This window comes from Xyrauchen texanus, chromosome 4 (assembly GCF_025860055.1).
Source record: "Xyrauchen texanus isolate HMW12.3.18 chromosome 4, RBS_HiC_50CHRs, whole genome shotgun sequence".
NCBI lineage: Eukaryota > Metazoa > Chordata > Actinopteri > Cypriniformes > Catostomidae > Xyrauchen > Xyrauchen texanus.
In genome coordinates, this window is record NC_068279.1 from 13,464,745 (window position 1) to 13,480,579 (window position 15,835).

The following is a 15,835-nucleotide window of genomic DNA, read 5'->3' on the forward strand; positions in this document are numbered from 1 at the left end:
ATTTGAATGATTCCATAGAGGAAACAAAAATACAGTTCGAACCATATTTTAACGGTGCTTATGGACCACATCAAGCTAAAAGCAACCACACGCAAGACACTAATGCAAAATACACCACACTAACAATCCTCTCAGTCTACAACACACTACCACACACACACACACACACACACACACACACACCACTTACAATAGCTGCACTATTCTGGATGAATTGAGAAACATTATATATTTTTTTTTGCTTAGAATAAAGATCATGATTCTTTTACGATTTTGAAGAATTGTTATTATTTCAGAGATTTAAAAAACCATTAGGCTACTAAACAAAGATGTTCGCCATTCCAGCTGTCAGTTTGTCCAGATCCTCAAGTGACATTTCACCCCACGTTTCCTGTAGCACTTGCCATAGATGTGGCTGTGTTGTCGGGCACTTCTCGTACACCTTAAGAGTCTAGCTGATCCCACAAAAGCTCAATGGGGTTAAGATCCATAACACTCTTTTCCAATTATCGGTTGTCCGATGTCTGTGTTTCTTTGCCCACTCTAACTTTTGTTTTTGTTTTTCTGTTTCAAAAGTGGCTTTTTCTTTGCAATTCTTCTCAGAAGGCCTGCACCCTTGAGTCTCTTATTTACTCTTGTATATTAAACTCGTGTTGAGTGGGTATAATTCAATGAAGCTGTCAGCTGAGGACATGTGAGGAATCTATTTCTCAAACTAGAGTGTATGATGTACTTATCCTCTTGTTTAGTTGCACATCTGGCCTTACACATCTCTTTCTGTACTTGTTAGAGCCAGTTGTCCTTTGTCTTTGAAGACTGTAGTGTACACCTTTGTATGAAATCAGCATACCTCAAATATGGAAATATAGATAAATAAATATAAAAATATAATTTTCATAATATTTCATTGTGAAAGTTCAGTTCAGAAATACATGCAGCTCCAGTAGATGAAAGCAGTGACAGTAATGATAGAGGAAGAAGGAGGGCAAGAGGAAGGGGTCATTGCAGAGGTGCAGGTGGAAGGGTGATGGGAAGAGCAGGAGCCAATTATGTTACAGAAGAGGACAGACTCCAAATATTGTGGTCAATTTTACCACCTAACAAAGTCAGAATTGAGACCTTTTAAAGATTATTTGTGCAGCTCCAAAACACAAACAACAATCTTAAGAGTTGCAACACGCTAACACTAATGACGCACACTATTCTAAAAAAAACACTCGAATTTTTTTATTAATTGAAAAACTTGTTATTAATGAAACCTGTGGCCGTCAAGTGAACTGCAGCCAGCTACCTTTGCTCGTGCTTGCGATGTAATTAATGTACAAAGAGACTGAATGTGATTCACCTACATCATGCTGACAGATGAGGCAACATAATTAGAATACACAGTTATGATTGTTTTACTGCAAACTTTGATACTGTATATTATATTTGGTGGATGATGACATTAGCTGTATATATAATAGGCTATACATAATAAATATGTTGACACGATTCAGTATTGATGTGATTCCATCACAACTGACATTTTGATATATATCGATGCGCTATTGTTTTATAATAATAGATTGTATATATTTTCTGTATAACCAAGTTATGTTACACTAGTGAATGGGTCTTTTTGCATTATCTTGAACATTGTCTAGCATTCGTTTCATGCGTTATTGTAGTTTACCTTCCTGAATAATTACAGATTAACATTGTTTATGTCAGTTACTGTGAATCAGCATACCTCAAATATGGAAATATATATAAATAAATATAAAAATATCAGTTTCATAATATTTCATTGTTTTCATTTCAGGAATCCAGTTCCAGTAGATGAAAGCAGTGGCAGTGATGATAGAGGAAGAGGGAGGGCAAGAGGAAGGGGTCATTGCAGAGGTGCAGGTGGAGTGCGGGTCAGGGAAAAAGGCATAGCCTGGGGAGGGGGAGGGTGAGGGGAAGAGCAGGAGCAGATTATGTTACGGAAGAGGACAGACTCCAAATATTGTGGTCAAAATCCAGAGAGGTGTCTCAGCAGGAAGGCCCATATGGAACTTTACTGTCTTGATGAGGGCATCCTACGTTTGGCTAGACAGATATGGAACAACATTCTTGCACTCACTGACAGACAGGACCCGGTGGTAGATAACAGAGATTATCGGTACTCTGCATATCGCCAGTTCACCATCTGGGAACATGGAAGTCTGTGAACTGGGAACAGGGTCGTAATACCTAAGTGCTGCGTGTGGTTAATAAGAGACAAAGTCCCTGACCCCTTTAGCAACTATGTTGGCTACAAGGAAGCAACATTTAGGTGAAAATAAAAACTGTGTGTGGTGTTCCTTTGCATACATTTTTCAAACATAAAAAATAAAACAATTTGTATTTTTTCTACATTGTATTTTATTTTCTAGAAGTATATATAAAAAAATAACTAAAATTTAAATATTTTTATACACAATCTATAATCCATATATATATATATATCCAAGTATTTATACTATATACATAACTTTTTTTTTTTACATGTTTTTGTTAGCTTGAATCAATAAACGATTGTTCTGTAAAGTCATCTCCTATATGAAAACAAAATAACAAGAATTAGGAACACAAGTATTTCCCCAACTTATTCTGATAAGGCACAAGTTCCAGGAAGTACTTGTTCCAGCTCTAGTCCTGCTCAGCTGATCCAACATATGATATTACGCTGATTGGTGATGGAAATAGAGCTACCTGGACAGAGAAAAAAACTTCTTGGCACTTGTGCCTTGTATAACTTGGTAAAGATGAGCTACACAACTGATAATTCAACCATTAGATAAATTACATGGTTATGCATCAACAGTAATCTATACAGTATATAAGTACATTCATAAAAATGTGGTTCTGAAAGGCCTCAAGATCTGAAGTTGACCTGTAATGAAAAGAACATTTTCAAAGATTCATCATTCAATACAACTACATTTGACATATGCTTATTACATACACATCTCATCATATTGATCGTTTTCCAATAATATTACTATTCACACATAGAGATTTTGTAATTTAAAAAAATGAACACATATTGTAGTAGGTCATGTATGTCTATTACTCTTTCTTCAAGACCGATAATGGGGAGTCTGTCAATGATATTCTGTAGTGCCCCACCAGCTCTGTGGGGGTAAAAAAACTGATATAGATATTGCAAATACAAATGAAAGTTATCAACAACACTATTATTTACAATAATGGTAATATGTGTAACATCCAAAAATTATATTTAAAACATAGGCTCCATGACACTGACTAGCTTGACTTTTGAAAACTGCTTATCAGCTAAAATAATTACACAGATCAATTCTTATGGCACTATATTTCACATGCTTTGCAGTTATGTAAGCTTACCTGTCCAATAAGAAGAATGCCAATTCAGGGTCGATTTTGATCCCCAAAACTGAAGGACCCTCCAGGAATCAAATGCCCTGCCGATGTTCACACTAGTTTTCGCTCGACCACGATCACGTTCCCGCTTAGCCAGACAGGATCAGGTAGATAAATGTTTTTTTTTGGCTTACTCAGAGTTTGTGTAGGAGTCGGTGTTGTGCTGGGAGTCAGACGTTTGCTTGTTCCATCTCTAAGATAATGTTACCTAGTGTTGCAGACTGTCTGTTGTCGCGGTTGAATAGCGGAAGAGAAGCTCTGAGGCAAGTCTCTCGGGAGCGCACATAAACGTAACATACTTTGGATTTTCCCGGCAAAAGCGTCCCACTCCCTTCGCATAAAAATCAGTCTATAGGCTTTAATAGGCAACCTAGGAAGTCTGGGAAGGACTCATTTTATAAATTGAGTTACAAGCCGTTCACACATTGACAAAAAATGGTGAAAATTACATGAAAAATTTTACATATTGCATCTTTAATTAATGGAAATATTTCTCCCTGGGGACTCACACAAGCACAAATGCCTCCATTAATGTGGGATATCAAAGACAGAAGAAAAAAAGGTTAAAAAAAAAAAATCATTATTCAAAATTAAAACTAACACACACACATGCGAGCCCAAGCACGTATGCACAATGGTGCTCTTAATTAGGTTTGTTTGTTTGTTAGTTGTTTGTTATGTTTCTCACGGACGAATCAAACCACATAATTAATTTCATTAAAGCAAAATAACAAACAAACAAAAAAAAATAATTGTATCTATAATTATGGTCCCTTTATTTCATCCTTTAAGTTGCAAATGTTTTCATAAGATGTCAGAGGCTTATGATAACAGCTAAATTGTCCCGTTGATGGCATGATGTCATTTACTGTTGTCTTTCATTCTGTCCCTTACACACAAGCATTTACACATATAATTATGAGGACTTCCCTTTACATCCATTTCTCTTTATATAAGCTAATTATAATACCATATAATAACCCTTTCCCTAACCCCCAACCTTACCCCTCAAACAGATGGCTGGCATGTCTAAATTTGGATTAAAACATTATTTACTCCCTTTATCTTTATTTGTGAATGTCCCTACAATACATTTTTGTCAGGTTTTGCTATTCTTCAGGTGACATTTTAAGACATTTCATCTCTACAAAGATACACACATACTTATAAGGTCTTACCTTTCAGGGGCTGCTCTTTCCTGCGAACTTTGTGGCTGTTGTAGGTGAATCTGCGGTCAGGTTCATAGTCGGTGCGGGTGGTCTCTCTATAGTGTTTGTGATGAAGGTTGGTACCATCCTCTTCCTCAGATGAGCTCGAGTAACTGAGCTCCAGGCCGGGGTGGGGTCGCGCCAGGGATTGATACAGCTTCTCATCCATCTCTGCTCTCGTTCACCCTATCACTCACACACACACTCAGTAATCTCAAATACTCACTCAAAACACACTACACAGAGAGAGAACAAAGAACAAAACAGAATTGATAAAACAGAAAACAAACAACAGCAGTTCAAATGTACACCAAACTTTCAATTTATTGGTGCAACCCCAAACATGAAACATCTTGTGAAGAAACGGTTCTTCTGTAGCAATTCTTTTAAAGGCAGGCATGAAGGACAAAACAAAACAGAAACAATTCACTTTCCAAAACCACCCCGTTGTTTTAGTAAAACATTAGTCGGCCACCAAGAAAAAAATGAAGGTCTCTGAGGACGAATGAAAGAGAAGAGTGAGAGATAGAGAGATTGATAGATAAAGGGTGAGATCAAGAGATAAAGAGATGCTTAGAGAAAAAAGAGAGGAGATAAAAAAAGTGAAAGATTGATAGAAATAAACTCAAAAATAAAAGAGAGTTAATCAACTGTCCAGTAATGAATCCATTGGGCATCATTATACATTAGAGATGTCAATACATTTAAATAATTAAATGGGAGTAATCCCTTTATTCTTACTATCTTGAAACTTACATTTTGTATTTGCTGATTTTTTCCCCCCCTTTCAAAATGTTTTAATCCATTCAGTTCTTCTTTTTAGTAAACTAAATGAAATTATATGGAGCAAAGATGCTCTTCTGATTAACATTGGTACCATTGACTGTGTGTTTCAATCGACAGGCTTATTTAATAGGCCTACTTGTTGAGCTTCGATGATAATTAAATTCTGCCATATAATTTGACTTTACTTTTGTAAAATGTCTCATCTTGATTTTATGAATCAGCCTTTAAGAAGTTATTTTTTCATTTACTGAGATAAACAAGAGCCAGGCTATGGGATTCTAACATATACTGTAAATGTCTCCTAAACAAAGATACCTGTGGTTATGTTTTTACTTGGACTACTCTAAAGAAATCAAACAAAACATTAAGTCTAATCACTACAAAAAGTATGTTTCTCCAATAAGTCACACACTATCATTCATGTTCATAGAACTAACATGAGAGACAAGTTATGTGCCACAGTTTAATAGGTTTAGGAGTTTAGCACAAACTTCTATGTATGAGCAATAATAGTAGCAATAATAGTAGTGATGCCTTACAGCACCACTAATTAGGCATTAATTGTGTTAAATAAATGTACACATTAAGCATAATAATTTAGTTCTACATCTCTGCTGTATGCATACAACATAAATTCTTAATGACTGCATCCAGTTTTATGAGCAGAGATTAGTGGGAAAATAATATTGTGGGATAATAATATTAGATAACATTAATATTGGAATAAGTTTGCGCTTGACTTGCCCTGCATACTGTGACTCTTCCTTAGTGTAGTGAGACAACCCTGCTCTCTCACTCACTAGAGAGCTCAGCTCCCTTTCAGGTTTTACTTCCATGAATCTAAACGCTGCTGACCATGACCTTTGAGCCTGAAAAGAACCTTCGGCATTCAACAGAGGAGGGCCACCGGAAAACAAGATGAGGCTAGACAGAAAGAAAAAGACACAACTAAAAGGAGAAAGATGAAAGGAAGAGTGGATGACGGTTAGTGGAATGGACGAGCAATAGAAATATGGCTGGGCGGTACTGCTAAAAAATTATATCTCCATTTTTTTGTAGGGTGTGAACAGGTCAGGTTTGGGGAATGTACAATTAATATTACTGACCGAAATCAATGATTAATCATACAGTGTGACCCGAACACCCATACATGTAAAAACGCCCAAAAAAGGCCTTATATAGTCCAAGAGTCTGCTTCAAATATATATAGATAATTAAACACAACGAATTATGATTAATTAGGAATATACATCATATGCAGACAGGCTATATTAATTTTAATAACACCTCAATGGAATTGACCGTGAGGCTACCACGAACCAGTCAGTTCGGTCCACTGAACCACTTTATTTGGTACTTTTGATCAATTCTCCAGAGGGGTTATTCCTAGTTATAAGCTCACTCATCAAAAGCACGTTAACTTACTTTGATAATATCAGCTCGTAGCTTAAAATCGCACATTAAAGAGGCTTTGTTTTATGACCAACAAACACAGGCAATTATGCGTATAATTGATTTTAATACAAGGCACTATGATATATCACTACACTTGACAAACATACATGTAACATAGAATAAACATAAAATAAACAAAATAAATGCAGTAAGGGAAAGTAAAGAATTATTAGAGGTATGGCAAACTTATTACAACAATTAACCCTTTGAAGCCAGCAAGGAAATTACACACTGTGATGCATTTGAATTTCAATGGAAATACTTGCACAAATAGGCCTTTGCGTGTGGCTAAGGCTGCGTGTATGCCGTGTCCTTGGGGCGTCCGTGAGATGGAGGATTTCGGTTTGGTGTTTCCAGCGCGTGGAGTTGAAACTCACTTGAAGAGGAATTGAAGGGTTGTTCCGAGAAGTTCGAAGCGTCTTAGTAATACTTGTTGAATAGTTGGCGAGTGTTCCGGAGGGTTGCAGAAGATCGGGAGAAGAAGTGAGAGATGTAAGATGGCTTGAAGAGGTCCGGGAGAAGAGGGTTGGTAAGCAGCAAAAGAGAGAGAGAGGAAGAAGATCGGAGCGTTCGAAGAAGAGAGAAGGTCCGTTGTTGGTGCAATTTATGCCCTTAGAAAATGTGTCCCACCTCTCATTGGCTCGACCAATAAGAAGAGTGGAAGTTTCAGGCGGGAATTTGGTTTATTGCCCCTTTGTTCTGAGAGGGGTGGTAGCCGATGAAGAAACTAGAAAATCTTCTTGTAATACTAATATGTTGTTGTTATCGACATATCATGTACACAGTCATTTCAATCTTCAAAATACCAAGTTATAGAGACCAAATATGCCACACATATGATTTCGGTTAACCAGAGTATGCAACGTCTGAAACATTAACCCATTAGAGTTTGCAAGAAAACATAGATCAAGCACATTTAAGGGAAAATGTGAGATGGCACATTAGATACATGTCAATATTTTTATCACGTGGATTATATATACAGTGAGGAAAATAAGTATTTGAACACCCTGCTATTTTGCAAGTTCTCCCACTTAGAAATCATGGAGGGGTCTGAAATTGTCATCGTAGGTGCATGTCCACTGTGAGAGACATAATATAAAAAAAAAATGCAGAAATCACAATATATGATTTTTCAACTATTTATTTGTATGATACAGCTGCAAATAAGTATTTGAACACCTGAGAAAATCAATGTTAATATTTGGTACAGTAGCCTTTGTTTGCAATTAAACGTTTCCTGTAGTTTTTCACCAGGTTTGCACACACTGCAGGAGGGATTTTGGCCCACTCCTCCACACAGATCTTCTCTAGATCAATAAGGTTTCTGGGCTGTCGCTGAGAAACACGGAGTTTGAGCTCCCTCCAAAGATTCTCTATTGGGTTTAGGTCTGGAGACTGGCTAGGCCACGCCAGAACCTTGATATGCTTCTTACAGAGCCACTTCTTGGTTATCCTGGCTGTGTGCTTCGGTTCATTGTCATGTTGGAAGACCCAGCCTCGACCCATCTTCAATGCTCTAACTGCGGGAAGGAGGCTGTTCCCCAAAATCTCGCAATACATGGCCCCGGTCATCCTCTCCTTAATACAGTGCAGTCGCCCTGTCCCATGTGCAGAAAAACACCCCCAAAGCATGATGCTACCACCCCCATGCTTCACAGTAGGGATGGTGTTCTTGGGATGGTACTCATCATTCTTCTTCCTCCAAACACGGTTAGTGGAATTATGACCAAAAAGTTCTATTGTGGTCTCATCTGACCACATGACTTTCTCCCATGAGTCCTCTGGATCATCCAAATGGTCATTGGCAAACTTAAGACGGGCCTTGACATGTGCTGGTTTAAGCAGGGGAACCTTCCGTGCCATGCATGATTTCAAACCGTGACGTCTTAGTGTATTACCAACAGTAACCTTGGAAACGGTGGAAACCCCCTCCTTGGTTTAGCTTCTTCCATTTTCTAATGATTGCTCCAACAGTGGACCTTTTTTCACCAAGCTGCTTGGCAATTTCCCCGTAGCCCTTTCCAGCCTTGTGGAGGTGTACGATTTTGTCTCTAGTGTCTTTGGACAGCTCTTTGGTCTTGGCCATGTTAGTAGTTGGATTCTTACTGATTGTATGGGGTGGACAGGTGTCTTTATGCAGCTAACGACCTCAAACAGGTGCATCTAAGTTAGGATAATAAATGGAGTGGAGGTGGACATTTTAAAGGCAGAATAACAGGTCTTTGAGGGTCAGAATTCTAGCTGATAGACAGGTGTTCAAATACTTATTTGCAGCTGTATCATACAAATAAATAGTTAAAAAATCATACATTGTGATTTCTGGATTTTTTTTTTTAGATTATGTCTCTCACAGTGGACATGCACCTACGATGACAATTTCAGACCCCTCCATGATTTCCAAGTGGGAGAACTTGCAAAATAGCAGGGTGTTCAAATACTTATTTTCCTCACTGTGTATATATATATATCGAATATATAGGATTAAAAGGTGTTCATTTCTCCTTCTCAGTAAGAAAGCAGTGAGAGTCTGCAATCTCTAACATTCCTTTGGGGCCGGAGAATGATTCCTTTGTCAAGGCTCATTTGCATGTTTATGACCGGGTTTATGACAGTAAGAGATTTTGGGCTGAATGACTCAAAAGATGGTAAAAACCTAACAGAACACAGATCTAAGGTGATCTTATATTTATATTCGGCTAGGGCAAGTCGTAAGGTTTAATTTGATATCAAGAAAAGTATATTTGGTACCTTTAAAAGTGGGTTTAACATTCTTACACTCAGGCTATTAAATATAAAGCCTCTTATTAAATATAATGAGTTTTACTACACTACTAAACAATTCTACAAATTTTGATCTAACACCAAAGATACACAGTACACAGGGATTAAAACATATTTCATTAAAAATAAGCCCTTTTAGGCTTTATAAGAAAGACACACACATTTTTACGTTCAAAGTTTCCCCCTTTCTTTCCACACGATAAGCACGTGGTGAGCATGCGGATGTCACATGCGGTTCTCTGTCAATAGTTCTTTGTCCCTTTGTCAACAGTTCATTGTACTAACACAGACCATTTCCGTGATCTTACGGAGGCTCTTTTGTCTCCAAAATAGCCGAGTCCATGATTGTCCGTTCATTGATTCCTCCAGACGCTACAGTCCCCCTTTTTCGTCAGGTGACGTCCCTGTTGGAGACATCATCGGACGACAATCATCACAATGGCGAATGGCAGATGAATCATGAGGGTGTTGTAGTAGGTGGTTATACGGACGGAGGGCTCAATTCGATGAGGTTCAGAGTGGTCTCTGTTGTGGTCCCCTCTTTCCGGGGGTTCCGTCGGAAACCTACGGACATGGCTTTCGTGAGCTTGGCTGTGGATGTTTACATCTCGTTGAGCCTTCGGTACAGGATGAAGGCCAGGCCAAGTGTCAGGAGGTGGCTGATTCCCATAGAGATGCACAGCGCAGTGTCCGCTGCGGTCCAGGCTCGGACAACAGGTGAGGTGGTAAAGATGGGCATTCGAGACAAGGCTTGGAGGGCTGTGTCGATAGGAGCAATGTCAATTAACTGGGAGCCCTCTCTTTCGATCCATAGTTCCAGTTCTGGATCTAGGGTGAGGTTTTGATTCTGGAAGAAAGATGGGATTTCCAGTTCTGTTTCGTACTCTTCACCTGGGAGGTGGTATAGCGCCAGGTCATCGAGGTGGAGGATGGCACCTTTCGGGACTTGAATCCACATGCTCTGGTTGGGCAAGGTGAGACGGGTGGCGGTGTCATGCTGGTCGTAGGTGAGTGTAGCTGCGCGCACAGAAGTGTTAACGAGCCATCTGTCGCCTACGATCTTGGCTTGTGTCTCGGTGACTTGTGTGCGAGGCTTGGCATCGGCGGGGCAGCGGGTATCGCTGCCCAGGTGTTGCAGCCCGCAGATTCCGTCAGTGTTGTCTCTGAGGAAGGTTTTGCTGGGGCAGAGGTAGTGAATGTCTTTGGTCAACGTGCACATGTGCAGATTTGGGGCCAGGTACAGCCGTGGGTCGCTGTCGTGGTAGGCCACCACGTCTGGGGTGTGGATCTTGATGTGTGTGTTAATTTTCAAAACCCGATGTTGACAATGTCCTTGAGTCGGTAGATTTGGCTTGACTCTATGATGGGTAGGTTCAGAAGAAAACCCACTTCCCTCTGCTTGGGGTCGATGTAGAGTGGGATGGCGCTACCCAGAGAGTAGGCAAGGTGTAGTTGTAACGGGTCAGTCGTTGTGGTGATGGCAGAAGCCAGCACGGTTTGTACAAAGCTTAAGGGTATCAGGTTAGTTTGCATTGGCCCCTCCCCGCTTTTCCCTGTCAGCCATATGTCGTTTTATTTGATTACGGTGGACCCATTTGAGAACCGGCTCTTTCTGACTCCGGTTTAGTTGGATTCGGTACGACACTGGGGAGAGTTTGTCAATGATCTCATGGGGTCCCATCCAGTGGGGCAGTAATTTCTTTGACAGCCGATGGGAGGCTGTGCGGGATGGCTGAATGAAGCTATAATACCAGACCCTGTCGCCCACGTCCAGTTCTTGGTGCGACGCTTTCTGATCATAGTATGCTTTCTGTCCTTCGGCACTCTTTTGAAGCTGTTTTTGTGCAAAAGCAAATGTTGCTTTCAGGTGCTGGTGTAGCTCGTTGAGGTACTGATGAGTGGTGCGGGCCGTGACGAGGCTGGAGTCTCCTGGCTGATACAGCAGATGCAGTGGCAGTGTCATCTGCCGCCCAGTCATTAGTTCGAAGGGAGACACGTGAGTCGAGTTCTGTGGGGTGGCTCTGAGAGCCATTAGCACCAGCGGGAGTTTTACATCCCAGTCCTTCTGATTGGCAGACACATACTTCTTCAACATACTGACCACGGTTCGGTTCGATCGTTCCACTTGGCCAGATGAGATTGGATGTTGACTGACCTGTAGTTGAACTTGGACTCCCAGGAGTCTCCAGATCTGTTGCATAATCTCAGCCGTAAAGTGAGTGCCTCTGTCTGAGTTGACTCTCAGGGGCAGTCCGAACCTGGAGAAGATGTGGTTCATCAGGAGGTATGCCGTGGTCTGGGCAGTGTCGTTGGGTGCTGGAAGACACTCTACCCACTTTGTGAACTGGCACACGACTGTGAGGAAGTATTTGTTGCCCCTCGTCGACCTGGGCAGAGGTCCTACCCAGTCGATTTGGAGGTCTGACCATGGGAATGTGACTCTCCTGCGTTGCAGTGGAGCTCTGTGGTTTGGGTTTGCCGGTTGAAACTGGCAGCAAACCAGGCATTCTCTGACATATTCTGTCACATGTTCCTGCATGCAGGGCCAGCATGCCACTTGTTTCAGTGTCTCATAAGTGGCTCTGGCGCCATGGTGCCCGGCACATGGTGCATCGTGGGCATAACTTAGCATGACCCCCCTTAGGCACTGTGGCACCACAAGCCTTGGCGCTGTGATGTCATCAGGTGCATACCACAAAATGTTGTTTATCACACGCAGCATGTGCTTTATGTCATGCAGTCGTCTGAGGCATGGGTCGTCAGTGAGGTCAGACGGCGCTAGAGGGTGGTTGGTGGGGTCAGAGAGGTGGTTCAGGAAAGTCTTTATGGATGTGTCAGAGTCTTGCATGTCCGCTATGTCGTTGTTTGACATCTGCGGAGTCAGCGTTAGAGGCTGTTAGGGTGGCACTGTTGCAGGGAAAGTTCGTTTGCTTCGGGTTATCACTGCAACGTTCACGGTGGGTGGGAGGGTTGGAGGTGACCATAGAGTACCGTGCAGTGCGCCAGTCTTGGCAAGTGCATCGGTTTGGTCGTTCAAGTCTTTGTCAAGGCCTGGTTGCCTTGAGTGTCCTTTCACCTTCTTCCAGTAGACAATCATGTTGTGATTTCTTGTGATGTCATCACATTCTTGGAACAGGTGTGGGTGTTTGATAGGCTTTCCGTTCGAAGTTTTAAAGCCATTTTGTTTCCAGTTCGGAAGGTGGCATGTGAAACTGAGTCTGGCGTAGTTGGAGTCTGTGCAGATCAGGAGTTTTTTGATGTTATGGGTCGATGCGATTTGCAGAGTTATGAGAATGGCTGCAACCTCCGCATACTGTGATGACTTCGGGCCCAGCTTGAAGTGTTGTGGTGGGCACGGCAGGTCATTTACCCATAATACACCTGCTCCTGCTTGACGAATGCCCTCTTGGTTGTAGGAACATCCATCGACGTAGGCTGTGGGCATACCTTGGCAGGCATTTTCTTCAAAGTACCTGTGACAGGTCAGTTGTTGTTGTTGGGGTTCTTCCACATCCATCGTTGCAGCTGGTGGGTTATCAGAGCAGTTCTGGCAGGGAGCCAGGCCGTTGCCTAGCGTCGACTTGTGATTCTGAGCATATCGTGCCTCAACATTGCGCCCTTGGAGGGCCATTAACCACGTGGCTATGCGTGAATTGGTGACCACGCCATCTCGGATACGCTGGCTGTTGAGAAACATCACAGGCTGGTGGCAAGTCTCTATGATAACCTTTTGGGCTCCAATGTAGTTGGAGAATCTCTGGATGGCCCATACAGTGCAGAGCAGAGCTTTTTCACAGTCTGAGAATTTAGTCTCGGGTGGAAGAAGTGTCTTGCTGGCATATGCGATTACTCTCTTGTCTTGGTCATGCCGTTGGTACAGGCCAGCACTGAGACAGTGGCTGGAGAATCCAGCTTCTAAGTAGAACTCTTTTTGTGGGTCTGGGTAAGCCAGGCACGGAGCGGTGCAGAGGTGTCGTTTTAGCTCGTCCATGGTCTGTTTTTGGACCTCTGTCCATACAAATGGGCAGTCTTTTTTCAGAAGGGCAGTTAGAGGTTTTGCAATGTCTGAGTAGCTCTCGATGAACTGCCGCGAGTAATTGCACACCCCTAGGAAACTTCGCAGCTCTGAGATGTTGGTGGGTGGCTTGATGTTTTGAACGGCTTGAATACGGCTGGACTGTGGTTCGATGCCCTGTGATCCTATGAGTAGGCCCACGTAGTTGACCTTGGTTTGGCACCACTGTCCTTTGTGGAGGGCGATCTTGGCGCCAGCAGTGGACAATTGGTTCAAAACATAGTCTGTTTCTTTCATGTGGTCAGCCACTGTTGTGCTCTTCATGAGAACATCATCTACGTAGATAAGATTGCCTCTTGTTCTGGCATCTGGGCATGCTTTGTTCAGGAAGATGTTGAACTCAGCAGGTGAGTTGGCATAGCCGAACGGATACCTTGTGAAAGTGAATTGTCTGTTGCCGAATGTGAAAGCTAGCTTGTGCTGATCTTCGGGATGCACTGGTATGGTCCAGAATCCAGAGGCCACATCAAGTGTAGAGAAGATGGTGGCTCCTCTGATTCTGGGTATTTCCTGCTCCAGCTGAGTCATTGGCCATCGTGACAGTGGCACCTGTTGATTCAGTTTCCTGTAGTCAATGGTGGGTCGCCACTTGCCGTTTGGTTTGAGGACGGGCCAGATGGGGGCAGAATAGGTGCTGTTGCATGGACAGATGACACCTTTTCCAAGCATGGAGTCGATGATCTCTTGCACCGGTTCGTGTGACGCGATGGGGATCTTGTACTGCCTGACAAACGTGGGAGGAGCATTAGGGTGCGTTGGGATGCGCACGGTGTGGAGCTTGGTGAGACCACAATCTAAAGAGTCTTTGGCAAATGATGCTTTGAACTTGTAAAGGACTCGTCTGAGTTCTTGTCGATCTGCATCGTTGTTAATTGCGTCAGCGTCTTTTAGAATTTGCTGAACTTGAGACTCAAATCCTGGGTATGGCTCCTCTGTCGGTGTGTCGTCTGTCGTGTTGGTAGGCAGAGGTGCGGCAGTGTCGTCAATCTCGCAGGTAGGCTGTTTGGAGACTGTGTATACTGCAAGGTGTTGGTCCTTTGTCAGTTCTGTTCTGCATACCTGGTCTTTGTCCACTGGCATGACTGAAGTTATGGAGATGATTTTGAAGGGGGTTGTGAAGACGGTGTTGTCTGTGTGCCCTTCGGGTATCATTGAAGCTGGGATGGGTCCAATGATTGGTAATGTTAGTTCAAAGTCATGAAAGTCGTGGCTCACTAGCCATCCTGCCCGGTAGGCTTTTGGAATTGTGATGTCCATTGCCATGCAGTTGTTGAAGAGGATGTAAACAGCACGGGATGACACTTCAGTGAGGGGCGTGGCTTCCAGCGTGAGTCCAAGTTCAACGCATTCGGGTGAAGGTTGAAAGAAACCCAGCGTGTGGTTTAGGGTTTGACCACAGCGCATGTTGAGCCGAACAGCGACCCCTTTGGTGTATGCTGGTACTACAGTTTCCTGTTCGTTGACCAAGGTGCAGACCTCTGGAATGGTCTGGCCTGACCGGAGGTTAGCAGTGTTGGTTGGAATCACAGGAGGCTGTAAAGTCAGTGGGGCCCATAAGACCTCATTAATAATGTCTACATGAGCGTTGAGGCGAATCAGAATGTCTGCTCCAATGTAGACATCATGGGGCAGGTCTGGAAGGACCAAGAAGTAGTGAGTCAGACACCGGTAGTTCCACCTCAAGTTCAAGGCACAGATCCTTTTGGCAGTCACCATTGTTGATGGGCATGAGTTCAAAGGAAAACGGGTGCGCTTGCTGGCAGATGAAAGGTCCGGTGTGTCTTCAATGAGAGCATTGTATAGGGAGAGGCTGATGGCTGAGTTGTCTGCCCATAGTGCTAGTATGATGTCAGTGGCAGTTACACCATTCAAGTGCAGGTCAGCTGTAATCTTGGGGCAGAAGGAGTCAAAGTCTTGGGTGAGTTGAAATGTGCAGAGTAGCAAACTTGAATGTCGCTCGGGTGCTGATGCTGTGTCACTGTGGCTGGCTGTGAGAGTTCCCGTGACCTTTGTGACCTGACAGTCTGGTTCAGGTGATCGGGGTGGCTGAAGGGGGAGAGGTTCTCGCACTTGAGCCCACATCTTCAGCTGTCTGAAGTCCAGCAGGGGCTCGAAGCTG

At 42.7% G+C, this 15,835-nt stretch overlaps 1 protein-coding gene across 3 annotated transcripts in view; it reads right to left on the minus strand.

The window, feature by feature from the left end:
- Positions 1 to 15,835, minus strand: part of tenm1 (teneurin transmembrane protein 1) — a 291,251-nt gene that overhangs the window by 215,873 nt on the left and 59,543 nt on the right. For all 3 annotated transcript variants that reach the window (XM_052114410.1, XM_052114401.1, XM_052114419.1), the window contains exon 2: positions 4,587 to 4,852. In XM_052114410.1, coding sequence (XP_051970370.1) covers positions 4,587 to 4,785 — 199 coding nt within the window. In that variant the 5' untranslated portion in view covers positions 4,786 to 4,852. The remainder of the gene's footprint in view (positions 1 to 4,586; positions 4,853 to 15,835) is intronic.